The sequence below is a fragment of the Thermobia domestica genome, chromosome 5 (genome assembly GCF_964235325.1).
Source record: "Thermobia domestica chromosome 5, izTheDome1.hap1.1, whole genome shotgun sequence".
In the NCBI taxonomy this organism is placed as follows: Eukaryota; Metazoa; Arthropoda; class Insecta; order Zygentoma; family Lepismatidae; genus Thermobia; species Thermobia domestica.
In genome coordinates this window covers 15674838-15693418 of record NC_137458.1, presented here as the reverse complement: position 1 = coordinate 15693418, position 18581 = coordinate 15674838, and the positions used below count along the sequence as shown (strand labels likewise).

The following is an 18581-nucleotide window of genomic DNA, read 5'->3' as shown; positions in this document are numbered from 1 at the left end:
TACGGTCTATAATGCCTGCGATCATGCAAAAGAAAATGCAATACCTTTTTCGATCCAAGCCACTGATATATATGCAATAATCTGTTATAACCACATTGGCAATTATTGTCACTCAAATGTCAAGTTTGCGTTGCGATCACACAAACCGCTGCGGAATGAAGCATTGAGAATGGTTATTAAAAAATCTGGTAAGATCTGGCGCAACTGTCGAGTTTGGCAACACTCATTGGAGAAAATCGAAGAAGCTGGAAGAGTGTATTGTGCTCGATTGTCAATAACTTTTCTGGTATTGTGCTTTTTATTAGTATGGAATTGTGCTGAAAAGTGCAACAAGCATTGCAGTTGGTTTTAGAGAATGGCAGAATACTTAGCTTCTATCTTTGGTACTGAGAAAGATAAGTAAGTGTATATTTCTTATTTCGCCATTTTCATGTCGGTAGTAAAACTTTTCGTAATGGCGTCTTCGATGACGTTGGTGAGCATTTATGGATTTAAGTATTTGTGGTGTTAATAATTTATGTAGATTTCGATTGATGATCGTAAAATTGTAATCCAAACAGTGTAATGACATAATAAATTAGTTAATTGTTGAATATTTAATAGGGATGTCAGCAACGAGACTACTTGTAATGAGATAGAAAATAAATGATACATGTAAATAAATGGTAGGAAAGTTATAAATAAACTGAATTAGGCCTAGTGCAGTTCTTTTTCAGAGGTTTTATGCTATTTGCACACTTGTTTTTTAATCTCATACCTCGCACCAGGAAAGCCTCTTAATGAGAAACTCTGATCCATTTTAAACTTCTGCGCATGACATCACGACAGAAGATGAGTTTTTCGATAACAAAAATTAAAATGACGTTGTGTGTATTTTTTTCACGATAAAATAGCAGAACCGGTACATTTTTTTTTTATTTATTTATTTATTTTTTTTTTTAACATTCCATATTGAAAGTGCAAAACCTCATATCTCCACTTTTTATGGAATTTAGATTTTGGTTGCATTCAATTCCCCACATACAATCTACGTGTGTGCAAAAGCTCGTAAACGAAAACCCAATAAAAAAACATGAAAAACTTACTTTTAAAACCTCGTATCGTATATAAAATAATGTAAAAGCAGAACGGTTTTTTTGTTCTGCTGAAGAGTTGGGTTTTGATGAGTGACGAGGCTTTGCACTTTCACTGTCGATATTTAGCACCCGGATCGATTGAGGTTTATATCGTCATTTTTATTGAAATTCGTATGCTAAAGCGGGACAGAATGGGTTCAAATTGTATGCAAAATAGAGTACCTCACCAGCACTGTTAAGTTAGGGAATTGACAGTTGGCATACAGATTTTTACTTAGAAGCAATTAGAACTTGTTTTAGCTTTTTCAAAAGTAACTCTTGCTAAAGGAGAAAGAGGTAATTTCTTTACAATTTTCTTTTCCAGTTTGTAATTACGAAATTTGAGGAAATGGCTGAATCGTTTGAAATTAAATTTTAAACATACGGTATTGTAGATGATTGATTTGTGTATTTATCATTTCTCTTTGAGTAAAATACATATCCAATTACTTTTTGAAATATTATAAAACTAAAAGTGTAGCTGGAGGTCAAACATTAGTGTCAATAAGGTTTTGGTTTGCCTATATATACAAACAGTTTCTATATATAGGCAAATTTTTACTTTGATCGTTTCATTCAATGAATCGATTCATAGAGAACTGGTTACGTGGTACAATTCGTGGTTTAAGTGTAGAGTTGCCCCTCCAGTTTCCAACCTACAAAAATGCAGTTAAAACGTTAAAAATTGTTAGGTTTGGTTAGTTTAGGTTCGGTTAGATTACCTGGTAAGACTTTAGTTAAACTAGAACAGTGACCGGAACAGGTTCTCATGTAAGCTTCAAGTATCACTTAAATTCAGTAATGCATGGTTCTCATGGAAATTTAATAGATTTTCTCCATTTTTCTTATATAATTCTGTAAAACTCAATGCAGAAATATTTATTCAACGCACCGATTCCCCATCCTATACGATTACCATCCTGTTTAGTCATCGAAACCTTCGCGTCTTGCAAATAGTACCCACTTCTAAATATCTTTTCTCGTATTAAACGTAACTTTACTGCCAAACTTTGACACTTAAACATCACATAAAAACGCCAAATCATCATTTCTTACCCCATTTCTCCTGTAAATTTTCCTATTTTTTTTAATAAAAAAAACTGAGAGGCAACTCTAAACTTAAGCCCAATTCGTTAAATGTCACTGGGAACTAGTACCTCACTAATCGAATCTGATGGAAATTATGGTTATTCAGACTGTAATGTTTCTAGATTGAAATAGTGATAGTTTATGACAAATGCTGATAGCTTTCCATCGTAACACAGTTCTAAATTTATCAAAATTGGAAATATGTAATTTATAAAATAACAGGAAAAAAAAAACTACAGCAAGAACCACCATATTTCTCGTCTAATATAAAACGCATACAATAGACAATAAGAAAACAAAAAAATTATCAAGGCCTAAAATCCAAATTAGAAAAACACAAGGAAATGAATGGAAAATATGAACCACATTTTAAACTATATTCACGAGGGGAAGTGGGGTAAACCTTCTAACTCCATTCTAACCAATTAAAATTAAGTACATATATATATATATATACTGAAACTAATACGAACAACTCATAAAATTGTATACTTCTAGTTATCTCCCTTTCCGGAGATTTATAAAAAGAAAAGTCCCGGCCTTATAGCCCAGTGGACTGCTTCACTAAATTTGTTTTGTTTTTGAAAACGTAGATTTGTATAAAATGGCGCGTTCCAACATGGACGAATTCGAGAGGCTCAGGGCATATAAAAAAGATGTAATGATATATAAAAATTGTAAAGAAACTAAATATTGTCAAAAATTGTGTACAAATTCACAATTGAAGGAGCATGATACTCCAGGTGTAAAGATGTCCGTCGCCACCTTGTTCCTTCAAAGGTAACAAACCTCCGACCAAACTCAGCAATGTAGGCTATCGTAAAATAATGGGGCGGGGGAAGAAGTACCGTACAGGTGACACTACTTTAAAGGCGTCTTCTTGTTCACCAATCGTCCACCAGAGTCCTAGTGAACCACAGCAGCACCAGCTACTTACCTTTATATGTTGCATCACCATACAAAAAAGTTTCGAAGTCGACGTACTGTACAAGGAGAAAGATGCCTTTAAAGTAGTGTCACGTGTAGGTGACTGGGCGTTGACGGGTTAAAATGAACATTAGATATGTGGTGACAGGAAAACAGCTTAACACAGCAGAAAGCAAAACGCGCGAAATGTGTCTGTAAGAACGAAGCACAGGACATAAGGTCATATCATTAGGAAGATCACATGAAGAAGACCACTTTTAAAACACGTTACGTCAAAATCATATCCTCACTTCCTCGCTCAAACAGAAAAGCAGCAACCATCAAGAGTGTCACCACGTGAGTCGATACCAGTAGTGAATCTAAAAGAACAGATACGCTCTCAAAGTTCGAACCAAAAGATCGAAATCACTGAATTGAATAAAATGAATGAAATGACCAAAGTAAAAACTTGCCTATATAATTGAACCGTCAGGTGAAGAAGCGAAAGGGAACCAAAAAACAGCAAACTGACTTCTGACTTTTTGTATGTACTTTACATTATTATCTACATTTTATCGAAGCTTTGCTCTACACGTATAGTTTATAGTTTTCAAATTCAGTACAAACTTCGTAGTTATTTAATGAAAACTCAGTAACGTATAGAGTTTTCTTCTTAGATTTTCAAATAAATTCCATATCACACTATAATTGAGAATTTGAAACAGTCATACAGTATGCAATTTTAAGTATTACTATGAAATATTTTTCATAGCCTTCAATTATATATGTGTATAGTTTATATCTAGTATTATTAGCTGAAATCAAGCTGAAGTGAGCCGATCCTGTCCCTGGCTGAGCTCGGCCATATCCATCTCTGTTCTGTAGACCATGGACTAAGGTCTATCTACGGTAACCTATCAAATTTGGTTCAGATTCACCCAGTAGCTACCTAGAGATAGTCCCCTTCCCCCCACACACACCTACCTGCCTACCACCTCTGGAATGGTTCTATAAGCTCTCATATGCGTGTATCGGCAGCTAATTAAGGAACTTTTTTTTAAAAGTATGACTATACTGGTATGGCATTTGAAAAAGAAAATCCAGGGGAACAAGAGTAGAGTCGCACCTAGAACTTTCTAGCAATAAAAGGTCCCCACTTAAATATAGTTTTAGAAAGATTGGTTTAAAGTATTAATGTTATGTCATAGTTTAAAGAGGCACGTATTACATCGATTAATTTTCTTCTCTTTTTTTTCTTTTTTCTTCCAGAGTTAATTGTTCGTTCTATTTCAAGATCGGTGCTTGTCGTCATGGAGATCGATGTTCTAGAATCCACAACAAACCCACTTTCAGCCAGGTGAGAGATGCTTTAATCACTTCACCCTTAGGTTCTTCCTACATCGTGTCCATTTTTACCCAGTAGATTACAACAAAAGACTAACTTTTAAAGTCAATTGTGGTTAATAAAACTGTTCATGCTAAAAATAGATAAAATTGGTTTCAACTGTGCACTGTATCACATACTATTACAGGGTCAGAATTGAAATAATAAAACACTGTAAAAGTGTATTCGCAGTTTTCACCCATTGGCTATACATAAGTAGCTTTACCATTGGCTATGATACGTCCTCTGATTAGTTAAAAATGGCTAATTCAAGATTTATTGCTATTAACTGATGGAAGTATGTCTGTTGCTATCAGATAGCAGCATATTTTTGATACATTATTGATATGTTATGAAATATATAAACATTGCAAATAATAAAGCCACTTTTTCAAGGTAAGAAATAGTTATTGCATGGTATGTCATTGTGCTATACCTCCAGCAGGTCATTTCAGTCCGTCCTGCACTGCTTTGTTGTTGCGGTGCTAATATTTGGTACATGGGTAGAAGTATGTTGGATCCTGCGATAGCGTGTTTGAGATATTCAAGGTCAGATGTTATAGTAAGTGACCTTGAAACTGAAATGTGCTGTATGCGCACTTATGGTATCACTGGAAAGCTTTATTCATTAACTTTTGTATGTTAGAATTTTTGCTGTACTTCGATTAGAGAAAACGTATGACCAATTTGTAATATCTTGGACAATTTTCAAAATAAAACTGACAAATGGCAGAATTACTTAACCTTGTTGTATGTGTTCTTTATACCAAACTTCATGGAAATCATAAATGGGTATGGTTAAGCAGGTGATCGATCTGACATGCAATGTCACAGTGGTTTTCTTTCACTTTTTTCTTTTCTTTCTTTCTTTCTTTTTTTTAACTTTCTTAATTTTGCTTTGTAATTATCTTCACAGATCCAAGGATTTAGGCTTAAACACCAAACGGGAAAATATTTTTTTACTGGAATTGACTGAAAAATAATTAAAGTTTGTTCTGTTGAATCACAAATCCGCACACAGTTGTGGCTTGCATTCAATTTTAAGCAGCATCCCGTCTCTTACAGTTAACAGATTCTACAAATTATCTCGATTTTGGAGTTTGGATTATTATTTGTGTATACTGTTGTATTTCTTTTTAAATCAGATTGAACTTTATAGTCTGCTAGTCATTTCTAGCGCTTGCAGGTTATTGGAAAGATCTTTACCAGAGAACTGTTTGACCCATATGGCAGGTGTACAAGATAACTTTTGTTGGGTCATTATTATTTGGCAGATACTAATGTGTTGACAGGGCTATAAACGACTGAAAGTTGGAAATTATGAGTAATCGCTGATAGATGTTTTAACATTTATAATGAATAATTAAAATTTGAACACGAAATAGTTGAAGTCCAATCAAACTGTTTGAGTATGCGCTGATATCTTCGTCGATGACTTCTAAAAGCTACGAAACTGGAGATATTGTGAAGCTGTCTTGCCTTTGTGATAGCAAAAGTAACAACAGTACTATCCAGAATTGAAACAAACTAAGGTTTTGTATAGAAAGTGCCGCACGCCACAGTGTTTTGATTTGATTCCTTCCTGTGAGTAAAAGAATGAATTTCTTATTAACTATCATGCAGATTCATTCCAAGTATAGAAGAAAATTGGAACAGACATGACAGCTAAACAGATTTCGTCTTAAATTTATATTCTCTTCAGTTTTTTCAACTGGAAGTAAGGTGTCAGGAAATTTATTCCAACTTTTACTCACAGGTAGAACATCAAATCGGAACAATGACAAACTGTGCATCAATATTGAGAAGTGAGATCGGCCACTACAAAGAGGCAGGAACCTTGATACATATGTCTCCAATTTAGTAACTTTTATAAGGTATCAACAAAAGCGTCATCACACAGTGAATCCGTTTAATTGAAATTGAGCTATTTCGTGATACAAGGTAAGAATGTTAATATTTGAATTGTTCGAAATATTGAAATTTAAATGTACATGTTTCTGTTTTCTTTGCAGACTGTTCTATTGCAGAACTTGTATGTCAACCCACAGAATTCGGCGAAATCCGCAGATGGTTCCCATTGTAAGTAAGGGTACTTTTGCTAGAACAGTAGTTACTTTGCAAACTTTACACTGTGATCCTTTCCTTTTGTTTGAGACTAAATTGATACGTGCAAATTGTTATGATGGTTTATGGTGTGATGGGTTGATAATCTCAAAAGGTAAATTTAATACTATACTGCAATTTCAGCTATAAAATCGATCAGTATTGACTACTACGATAAATTTTAGAAAAAGTGCGGGAGATACAAGGTTGTACTAACAAGATAAGAATACCTTTTTGAGAAAGAAAGGCAAATAGTGTTACATCATTATAAGGGGAAGTGTTCCGATTAAAGAATACTAAATTTAATTTACGCTATAAGTTGTTTTGTATGTGTTTTCAACAAAATGGAGCTACCTGCCATACCTCCTACGATACGATTGCCTTCTGCGTGTGAAATTCGTAAGCTGAATCACGTCTGGTGATCAGGACTGGCCATCTAGGTCAAATAACCTTATTCCTTGCGAATATTTCCTTTGGGGGTTTTGGAAATCAAAGGACTAAGCAAATAAATCTTCAAACAGTGCGAGAACTCTAGAAGAAAATTGAGTGTGTTATCAGCTTCATCGATGAGCAAGTATATGAAAAACTTGTAAATTTCATCGAGTAAGTCGTGGAAAACATAGTCAGTTGTCGCCTTTCACTCTTAAATCGGAACGTTCACCTATTTAATAATGTAAAAATATTTTTTATTTTGTAAATATACAGTATTTACTTAAGATGGATATCTAAGCTTTCTCGGAGCTATGCTAAACGTTGCAGGAATAGTGCGGCGTTGCCAGATAGTGCCGAGTGTTCACTGGTGAAGGAATAAATTATGGAATTCTGCTTGGATACTGACTGGGGAAACGTTGATTTATTTTTTCATTATCAATGTTTAAAATTCATTGTGAATAATTTTTCGATAAAAGCAAATATTGTATTATATCTATATATATAAAAGAGAACGCACAAATCCTTTGTGAACTCATCACGCTAATACGGCTGAACCAATTTCTTTCATTTTTGGGGGGTTATTAGGATTTGGACCCTAGATGGTTTTTATCATAACACTTTAATTTTTAATTACCAGTGTCTTGAGATAATTGACCATTCAAGTGTCCATACGTACAAATCCTTTGTTATTAGTTCATCATAGGTAAAAATAAACGTATTTATATGCAACCCGCATGACCATGTGACTCGGCGGGTTAACATAAATGACAGGCGCTATAATTTTAACATTTACTGCAATTTGAAAGCGAAAAAGTAAAAATTATCTAAGTAACAAAGTTTATTGCGTTCCGGGGTGACCGCAGCGAAGCGGGGTGAACGCTGCTAGTATATATATATATATATATATATATATATATATATATATATATATATATATATATATATATATATATATATATATATATATCCTGTAATAGGGTCGGTTACCTATTTGATAACAGGATTTTCTCACTACTTAATATGCAGACCTTATTATTATGTTAGTATGTTGAGTTGATTTGATTTTGAGTTTAACGTCCCGTTCAGCAGCGAGGGTATATGAGACGTAGACCTGCTGATAAACGTGGAATGCGAACTACATGAGCTCTCGCCTGGAATCGAACCCGGGTCTCCAACGCCAAAGGCGCGTATGCTAAGCGCTTAGCCACGAAGGAGCTCTTATGTTACTATGTATTAGTGGTCCTATGTTTTTCACTCAAGTAAAGAATAATAGCTTATAGTAGGTGGAGGCAGGGTCGCATGAGCTTTAGTTTTGGGGGCACGTATCTCAAGTGTAAGTAATTTTTATCATTATTATTATATTATTACTATGTTTTTTAGCGATATAATCAAGAGCAATGCTTAACCGGTATTATTGTGGCAGCATTCCTTGCCCATTTTTGTAGCAACGCCGTGAAGCATGCAGTATACTTCCTAAGGACACATTCCGTAGCGGTTTCTGCGAAATACGCGGATCGCAACTCAAAAGATCAACAAGTAATTATTACTGCTATGATTATTGCAAACGAAAACTCAGATCTTTCAAAACTAAAGCCCACTAGCCAAGTCCTTTTGTATGGCAGAATCTCAATTCTAACTATTACTGTAGTCTCGAAATAGTTTGATGTCTTCTGCTTTCAAAATTCTTGGTCCTCTGAGGGAGACGATGTGCTTCATCAGTGTCCGTTCGAAAAGGAAAATCTCCATCCTTTAAAGATAAATTACCCCAAAATTTTCAGCTTCTGTGTTAACCAGATGTACCATTTAGAATGTAATATACTTCTCTCTCGCTAAAACTCGGAAAATCCCTTCAAAAGGCAAGAAAACTGCATAGAACACTATTTTTAAAGTTGAACTAGTAATTAAGGATCAATATATTATGTTAACAAATTATATAATTTTATTAATTTTGCCGAGACTTAAGAAAAAAAAAGTAGTGCGTATTTAACTTTCACAAACTGTTCAAAACTATTAAAATCATATAATAAATCTGCTTGAACACAAGCTTTCAGGACATAAAACAGGGTTGGCAAAAACCATGGTTTTTATTTAAAAAAAAAAAACCCTAATTTTTTTTTTTTTTTTTTAAACCAGGTTTTTATGGTTTCAATGATTTGCTCTATATATTCATGCCATATATGGACAGTAATAAGTTTGTTTCGCCTTGATGTTATTATGCAACAACCGGGTTATGCTGGAAGGGGTCACATAAGCCTAAAGCGGAATAAAAACCGCTTCTCGAGTTACATCCGAGAGAAATTGTCCTCCATTTGAACTTAGAACCAGGACTAATTGGCCACAAATGCGATACGCCTGCCGGCTCACTCACAAAGGAATCCTGAAAAAAAAAAAAAAAAAAAAACGTTGTACTGATCTTTACATGCTTCTTAATATAACTGTCAAGAGTCGTTTCAGAAGGACAGAAAGATAAACAGTTGCACAAGTGAAACAATTACACAGAATTACATATGAACAATTTCAAAGTACTACGGAGTACAGAAGAACTAATTTAGTTCAAGTTAGTTAACAACGACTTTTATTGGTCCAAATTAAAGAAATACACTGACTTAATTTACATATCAATAAGAAAAATGAATAAAGATACGAATTATTTGAGTCCACTTTGGCTCAGACTCATTTATACATAGATAGATACCAAAGATACTTATTTCACTAAATGCCTCTCGTGGTGTCTGTACGACCCCCCCCCCCCTTCCCCACACACACAAAGTACGGCATTTTCGATGTATTTTATCAATAGTAAACATTGAAACGAAACAATATTCAGAATTTTTCTTAGATTGCAATTACATAACAATAATAACAACTACAAAAAAATCACAAAATAAACATTTATAAGCCTGTAAAAAAAAAAAAAAATTGCTTTTGTAGTATAATCTTTTTGAGTAATGAATGGGGAATTTAGGTCTGAATATAATACGAATAATATACGGAGTGAAACGTGATAACCCACAAATGTGTGTTCATTAAGATTTTACAAACACTTACACTTTTACGAACTTTTTTTTTTTTTTAAACCAGTTGGTTTTTTTGAAAAAAACCAGCTGGTTTAAACCAGCCAACCCTGACATAAAATATAAATAATTCATGTATAGTACTATGCTGTCTCTTCTATACTAAGAAGTGATGTTTTCTCGTCTCTTGTCGAATTTTTTCAAATTTACTAAATGTATGTTAAGCCCTTAAAAAAAAAAAAAAAAAAAAAAAACGCGTTACAAGTGGTTTATGAAGAGTATGATATAACAGATTTAAATTATATTTATTTGTAGTATATTGTGTGATAATTTGTGTATGTTCAAACGTTGGTAAATGTTTTTCGTTGTGTTCGTACAATAATTTTTATCAATTTATAGTTTTATATTATGAATCCTGTAACATTAAAACTGTTTGGGATCTAAGACTTGGGTGGCCACGAGACTCATAAAATTTTTCGTCTAGTCTCAAATTTAAAAAGGTGCTTCTCGTCTCGTAGACTTTTTTTTTAAATGTGCCAACTTCGTATGAGTAGGACATATTCCACAAATTGCGACTATTTTTGTACGTGAAGTAAACATGGAAATTTGGAGTATTATGCTCTAAAGTGTTTTCAAAACTAGAAGCAAATTGACGTTTGGAGAAGCACGTGGTACACTGTTGCCACTTCGTGCGCACCCCGGTGAGTTCGTGGAGCTGTCTTGTCTCAACCAAAATCTCTAAATATTTGTTTTGGATGAATGAAAGGATATGTTTGTTGGCCCAGTTTGTACAAGTTGGGAAGGGGGGAAGGCTGTGCATGTGACAGAGAGAGAGAGAGGAGAAATAAGATCTCTTGTGATTGTAAAGAAAGTACTGTTTTTATAATGTGTTTTCTGTAAACAATAGAACATTTTTTAAATGCTTATGAGGAAAAAGATAAATAAAAAATATAAACAAACATGAGGATAAAAAGAAATTATAAAGCACTTCTGAATGTCCGGGTTTATCTGGAATTTGAGGCTGGGAGAGATATGCATTTGTTACGTATTTGTCTACAAATATTTATAAATAAATTTTCTTGGTTCCGCTTTATTGTGAATTTTCAGTGCCGAGGCTATGTGAGATTGAGTGGGATTTACTGCCTGTTGGATCAGAATCTTGCGAGGCAAGTGGCTCACCGAGAATCGAACTTATAGACCACGTGTATAAAGAAATCGTGGTCATTAGCGTCTTGGCTGCGAAGAAACACGGTTGATTTCTAACTTGTTTGAGTTTAGCGTCCAATTTCACGAGTATATATTACTTGTGACTCCACAATTGAACATAGAATTTGAAACACATTCTGTCTTTTGGGAAGCGAACCCTTGATCTCTCACTAAAGACGAAAAAGCGCGTCACTAAGTAACTCATAATATATTGAATATACACGGTTTGCAAATGCTGTCTACTATTGATTTTTTTTTTTTTTTTTTTTTTTTTTAAATAGTGAAAAGCTATAAAATCTAGAAATAAGGATTATGTTTGAAGCTAACCGTCAATTCCATTACAGCAGGGATGCAAATACGCAACAAAATTTTACTAGCACACATCTTAGTCTTTACTTTTGAAATAAATAATAATGATATTAATAAGTCGCCCGCACCGATGAGTTACTCGCCTCGGCCGAGTGGTTTTTTGCATCCCTGCATTACAGGGATGAATATACATAACACAAAGGAATGTGTTCAAATTATTACTATAAACCGTAATTATATAAAATTTTGTTTCCAGTGTCTATGAAGAGGAAATCATTAATACAGTGAGTAAACCTGCTTCTAAGAAACAAGTATTTCTTCAATGGGATAAGCAAACAATTTTTGGTTCCTGCAATGAATTTTCTGAGTTTCACGATTTCGACTCGATTTCGACCGTTTTACAGGGAGAATGTCCTCCAGTTCACTGGCCATTATTTAAAGTATGTATTCGTTATATACACAAATATGTATATACATAAACACATACACTAGCACACAATATATACAACAAAAGAGCTCACACATATAAATATAATTACAGGATTGTATACAGAGATAATACTCGTATGCACACGAATATAAACAAGTGAATTGAATCTAAAAATCACTTCCCCGCACAAAGAAACGAAAGACTAAAACAGCTTCTTTCCTTCTGAAAACGTGTTTACTAGCGGCAACATTGGAATGTTAAGGTATGTTGTCAGGGAAACCCTCCACCCACTGTTGCTAAAAGGACGTTTATGATTCGACCCTCGCTGAGTGACTGCAATAACTGTGACGTAGATTCCCATCTTCAAAACAAATCTGCACGTGTTTTTGAATTGTCAATTTGTATCTAGTTTTGAAAGCACTTTAGTATTCATTAGTGGAGAAAAGTATATGAATGCTATAATTATTATCTCGTGGCCTCTAGACTTGGTTAGTTTGCTTCCCTTCATTCGTTTTTCGCATTATAACCAAAAATGCAGTAGTAGCCTTTAACTGTTGGTAATCTTAAATGTGAATTTTCGATGTTACAATTATCTTCACAATTCATCTATTTCTGTTTATATTGTACTTTTTAATCTTATATATAGTAATAACATAAAACGTAGTCATCTTTCCATTCTATATCTTGTATAGCTCAAATGTATTAAATGTCGAATCTTCACTGACAGCTGTATAGCATTGTATTGGCAATACAACAGCTGTCAGCGAAAATTAAACGTTTGGTATGATGATTTGAACTTATATTTACCTGTCTAGTATGTTATATTAAGCTGTTCAAATATATACTGCAAATCAACTTCTAACTACATTTCAGTAGGTTAAGTATGAGCTGTTAACTACATTTCTATTGTTAAGTAATAGAAATTAAAAGAAGTACTTTTGTATAAGCGTCCTACTGTTTGCAGTTTTCTTTGTATTTTAGTAGTCGCAAATGTGTCAGACGAGGAAATGCAGGAGCATTATGATAACTTCTTCGAAGATGTTTTTGTGGAATGTGAAGATAAGGTAAGTCTCAGCTGTAATCTGTATAGGTAATAGTATAAAGAATTGCTGAGCTTTTCAATAGTCGATTGATCAGTATGCAAACACTTTGTGTTTGTAGTTCTAAGTTGGATGTGTGTTGCGAGAAAATGTTCGGATCCTATATTGTATCGGTTTTTTATTTCTTTTTTAAAGTGAAAGATGTTTGACGTCTACCGTGAACCTCAGTGTTGGCGTTGACTATTGTCATCTGTCAAAATTCACGAAACTATATTGACTGCATTTTGTTATATTTGAAGTTTTCTTTTATGTTTCAAAACTTCCACAGATATCTAGGATTACAAATAGTACAATTTGCCTTGGTTCTGTTTCTTCTTGGTAAGCAGACGGATTAAATATTCCTCATCCATTAAAAAAAAAAAAAAAAAAAAAAAAAAAAACTCATATTTAACGGACTATTCTTGTCTTCGGTATCTTCATAAAAAGATTGAATTTTATGTTTTATCCTAATTCTGTTAGATAAATCAGCCATACAAGATAAAGTTTAATAGAATTATTCTCCAACACAGAGTTTTATCTCAAATGTAGAGGAGAGAAAGTGATCTGAATACTAAAGAAATATTGAAGAAGGTGGATGGAAGTAGTTACGAACTTAAGATGGTAGTAACGAAATAATAATAAGGTTGTATCGGTAATGTATCAATTAAGTATGGGAAGAAAATAATTACTATTTTAAATGGTTGTTTCTGTATACTTTTTGTATTTAGTAACATTCTTTCTTCCTCCATGTGGTATGTCATAATCCTTTTCGTCTTGTACAAACGAATCAAACCACCAGAAAGCAGTGTTTTCTGCCCATAACTTTTTTTTTTTTTTTTAATATTATATAATATTAGTAGTCATTAATAGTATATTTTTAATAATTAATAGTGAATGTCTTAATAGTATGTTATACTCCCTTTTACTATTGTAGAATTTACTATAAATACGTGTCCTAAGATTATTCTGGAAAACAGTTCAGTTCGATATTTCGAAGAGCTATTCTATTCGGAGATAGGCCAGAACTAGTTCTACTTACTCAGAAGCTTCTTACATCTGCTAAGTCTGCTTACCATAAATACAAAGCATACTTAGAAAACCTAAGAAATGAGGAAGCTCAAAAAGAAGAAGTAAAGAAGAAAAGGTGAAACAAAACAGCAAACAGAGAGGTGATGGAGAAATTGACAAAGGTAAAAAGGGGCATGATGAGATTGTGGTCACTTTTTGGACACTTTTTCGTGAGCTTTTGGTCACTATTAACAAGAGACCAGATCACTATGAGACCTGTGAATGAAAATATGCACGACTATACTGGATGTCTTGTTCTCAGATCTATCATATCGGTGCGTTAAGCACTATCCTACACATTCTGCTCTCCAATCAGCCACACATTGAGAACAGTCGATTTGGTCTCAGTGGCTGAGCACAAAGTTCGAAAATGAGTAAATGACTGGCTGATCGGAGAGCGGACTCGGTAGTGTAGTGATCAATACACTAGCTGAGTGAACTAGACTGGTTCGATTCTTTGTCCACTCGTTCTTTTTTCTTTTGGAATGACATTGAATTAGCACCTGTAGACAGTATAACAGAGAAAGGATCGATGCGGTAAGAAAGAAAGGTCTTTATAACACATAGTGTACTGAATTTGGAAATGAAATCTTTAAGTTTTACGTCCCACGGTTATGCCGGTGAGGCTAAAGGAGACGGTGATGATGAGAGATGAGTGAAATGGTGGAATGAAGATAGTGGGAGGAAACAGGGGAACCCCGAGAAAACCCACGAGCACGGTGTTTGTCCACCACAAAGTCCACACGGCGCGAGCTGGGATCGAACCAGGGACCCCAAGCACCGAAGGTGAACGCTCTACCACTGAGCCACCGCGCCCCCTGTACTGAATTTGGAATATTTTGAGACTTTCAGAAACTTACGTGTCAGAGTACGTAAATACATTTATCTGTGTTCTGTGTGCACATGGTCCTCGGTTAAATTTTCGTTATTATTTTCGTTATTGAATTAAGAGAAGCCCTACTTGTCTAGAAGTCTTACAGTGGCATTAAGAGCTCGTAATCCTAAACTATGCATCACCAGTTAGTTGTGCGCCATATAATAAAGTTCGTGGATTCTGGCCTAGGACATTTTTGTATATTTATTTGTGAATCAGGATATTGAAAATGGTAGTATATATAACTCTTGAAGAGAACTTAAACGTGCTAATATATTATCTACTTGTGCGAAATTATTGATGAACTTTGTTGGTACTGAACGTGTTAGCATTGTTGTGTTTCGTATTGGAGACCCGGGTTCAAGACTCAGTACAAATGAATATATTTCTGACTCTACATTAAATTGTACGTGTAGGGACGTTAAGAATCACTCGCTTAACCAGAATTTAACTTAGGTTAACTTTCTGGGGAAATATAAATACAGTTTGTTAAAATATTTCGATTTGTATAAAAGTCCTAAAATATTCAGAAGTTATAGGACATAAATGTAGCAACAGGTATATTCCGCGTCAGTCTCATTGGCGTATGGCGTCAGCCAATAAGCTCGCAGTGCTCTGTTACTAAACCTTCAGTGACGAATCTGATCATTTATAACTGTCCACAAATACAACCAAAATAACTTATGAATGAATAGATTCGTCACTAAAGGTTTGGTAACAGCGCACTGCGAGCTTATTGGCTGACGCGAATGCGGGTGACGCGGACTATAGTAACAGACTTAATTTGACTAAACAAAACCGTAATTAAAAAATAAGAGAATGTAGCAGCTAAATCAGTGTACCAGACTAGTATATATTGTTTTCAGACTTAATTTAATGACGTCTTTAAAAATAACATGCAATGTGTTTAGAGTTAATAAACGATGTGTTAGAAATACATGCATGCGTTGTATATGTATTTTATATATAATGAATAGAGGATTAATTTTGTATGTTCCTTTCACAGTACGGTGAGATTGAAGAGATGAACGTTTGTGACAACCTAGGCGATCACCTTGTCGGAAATGTATACATCAAGGTAAGATTACCATTTCTATTCATGTTGTTTTTTAATGGAACTTTTAGCGTGAACATTTTTTTTCAGTTATCCAAATGCGAGAAGAATTGTTGTAAAGTTGAATTAATTGCGTAATACTTGCACTGAAATTTGTTGTTAAGCACAAATGTTTGTACTCACCGCTCCGTGATTTCAGTTATTTTCCTGGTATATCGACTGGCATAGTGGCCTTTCCTCGAGGAAAATAAAGTAGTTTAAATCCCGATGGCGGTACTTGCCTCGGGGACAAAACTGAGTATAGGTTCGGTGGTTCAATCCCAGCTTGCGCCAAGTGAACTTTGTGGTGGACAAACACCGTGTGCGTAGGTTTTCTTGGGGTTCTCCCGTTTCCTCCCATTTTCTTCATTCTACCATTTCATTCATTTCTCATCATCACCGTCTCCTTTATCCTAGCCAGCGTTATCGTGGGACGTATAACTCGATTTCATTTCTGAGTAGGGGTTCGGAACCCGCTTGAGATAGTAAGGTGCATGTCATAACCTCGAAGCAGAAAGGAGCATTATCTTTAACTCAGTCCAATAGTGTTACAAAGAAAAAATAAAGAAAAGACGGAATTTCTGCTTAGACCACTTAATAATTTTCAAAAACTTTTTACAACTGTGTATTGGAGAAAATACCAAACTTGCCATTCAACTTTGTAACATAATCCGGTTTCCATCATTTAATGACAGTCAACAGCGGGGGAGCTAACTATATAAGGTCACGAAGCGGTAAGTACGAAAATTTTGTGCCAGTTAATAGTAAAGATGATATTGCCACTTACAGCATGTATGGTGGTTTTTAGTGTGCCAGGTTATGTTAATTCAATAAATATCACAGTATTGCGAGCGGTGATGATATTTAATGAGAAAAGCAAAAATGTTAATAGTCACCTCAAAAGATATATAGTAGAGTTTTCTTCATATAACAAGTAGCGCTTTCCCAAGTAACCCCTTCCTTCTTCGGCTTGTTTAAAATTCAAAAAGGATTTAAAACATGAAGAAGTTTAGTAGGGTAAAAGAAGGTTAGGAAATGTAAAAACAAATCTTCTGTCAAAAAAATGTGTGCAATGACAATGAATGCTATTCCCATGTGTTTAATTTTTTGAAAGATTTGTTTTTACATTTTTTAACCTTCTTATACCCTTCTAAATTCTTCGTTTTAAATCCTCTTTGAATTTTAAACCAGCCGAAGAAGGAAGAGGTTACTTCCGAAAGCGCTATTTGTTACATGTAGAAGAAAACTCTACTATATATCTTTTGCGGTTAGTATTAGCCTTTTTGCTTTTCTCATATGTTAGGTCAACTTTTTAACGTGCTTATATACTGGTTTCTGATAGAAGGATCTGATTGTGGCTGTTCTTATAAAGTGGCGTATACTCAATCCTGATCATGAATGGCGTAGGTAGGGTATTGCGGTAAGCTCAAGTCCTGTAACTGTACCACAAAAATGCTTAATGGTTTGAAGTACGGGAAAAAATTACGACGTAATGCTTTATTTTAAAAGCTTTATACCTTTGTATAATGAGGTTATTTTGCGAAATCGAATTTAAAAAGAAAGAAAAAAAAAACTGCCGTAGTACAGTTGTTACATGGAAATACTCATGTTTTAATGTGATAACTACATTGTCACTGGCCACTAATAAATCTGTTGTATTACTTGCATTTTATTTATTTATTAATACCACTTGGACATTTTTTTTAACTGCTAAAATGACATTATTGCACCGTGAAACGAATCGCAATAGACGAATTAATGCTTTTCGATAAACTAAAGTATTAGTCGGTTTATTTCGACTCATATCAGTCTATCAAATGAACGAAGATAGTATGTTAAAAATACACATAGGTAAAACGTACTAAACTTATGACCAAAGTATACTAAACAGGGACACATACATGTAGATAAATGTATTACACTAACAGTGAGGTAATGTGCCAGGAATTTTCACAGAAAATGAAGTGAATACTATCACTTCTTCCCCGAGCAAAAGGTCAGTTTTTCCCATTCCTCATGAAGGTGTAAACTTATCAGTCCAGCAAACAATTTGGTTAATTAATATGTCTTATCCAGTATGTAAGTTCCTGTTCACTATTAAGTTGTGATTTTCGAAAATGTTCTGTTTATATTGGGTTGTTTAACATTCTTAAGTACATGGCGAGTAGCTTTTAAGTATTAGAAAGACGTGAGACAAATGCAGATCTCTTGGAGTCAGATTTCTTCAAAACGAGCTTGAACAGATGACTCTGTAAAATGGCCTCCGTTTATGGATCCTGTCTTTACAGAAAGGAAAGGATGTTTAGCGTTTTCGCGAAATTTGCATTTTTAATTATAGAAGTACTTTTAGGAAGTTTGAAAACCCATGTTAACGTGTGAGTATACTTTTTTATGACCAGTACTGTAGTGCGCTGTTAGTTGGAGCTAGTGTATCCAAGACTGCTAGCGTTTCAGAAGTATTGAGAGCATACACAAGCTG

At 34.3% G+C, this 18581-nt stretch overlaps 1 protein-coding gene across 2 annotated transcripts in view; it reads left to right on the top strand.

The window, feature by feature from the left end:
* Positions 1-210: 210 nt before the first annotated feature.
* The window catches only part of U2af38 (U2 small nuclear riboprotein auxiliary factor 38), a 37187-nt gene continuing 18816 nt past the window's right edge, over positions 211-18581 (top strand). The window contains exons 1-5 of one of the 2 annotated variants that reach the window (XM_081758227.1): positions 211-399; positions 4380-4467; positions 6507-6573; positions 12970-13052; positions 16016-16087. In XM_081758227.1, coding sequence (XP_081614353.1) covers positions 356-399; positions 4380-4467; positions 6507-6573; positions 12970-13052; positions 16016-16087 — 354 coding nt within the window. In that variant the 5' untranslated portion in view covers positions 211-355. The remainder of the gene's footprint in view (positions 400-4379; positions 4468-6506; positions 6574-12969; positions 13053-16015; positions 16088-18581) is intronic. The other variant, XM_081758228.1, reaches the window with a different exon arrangement.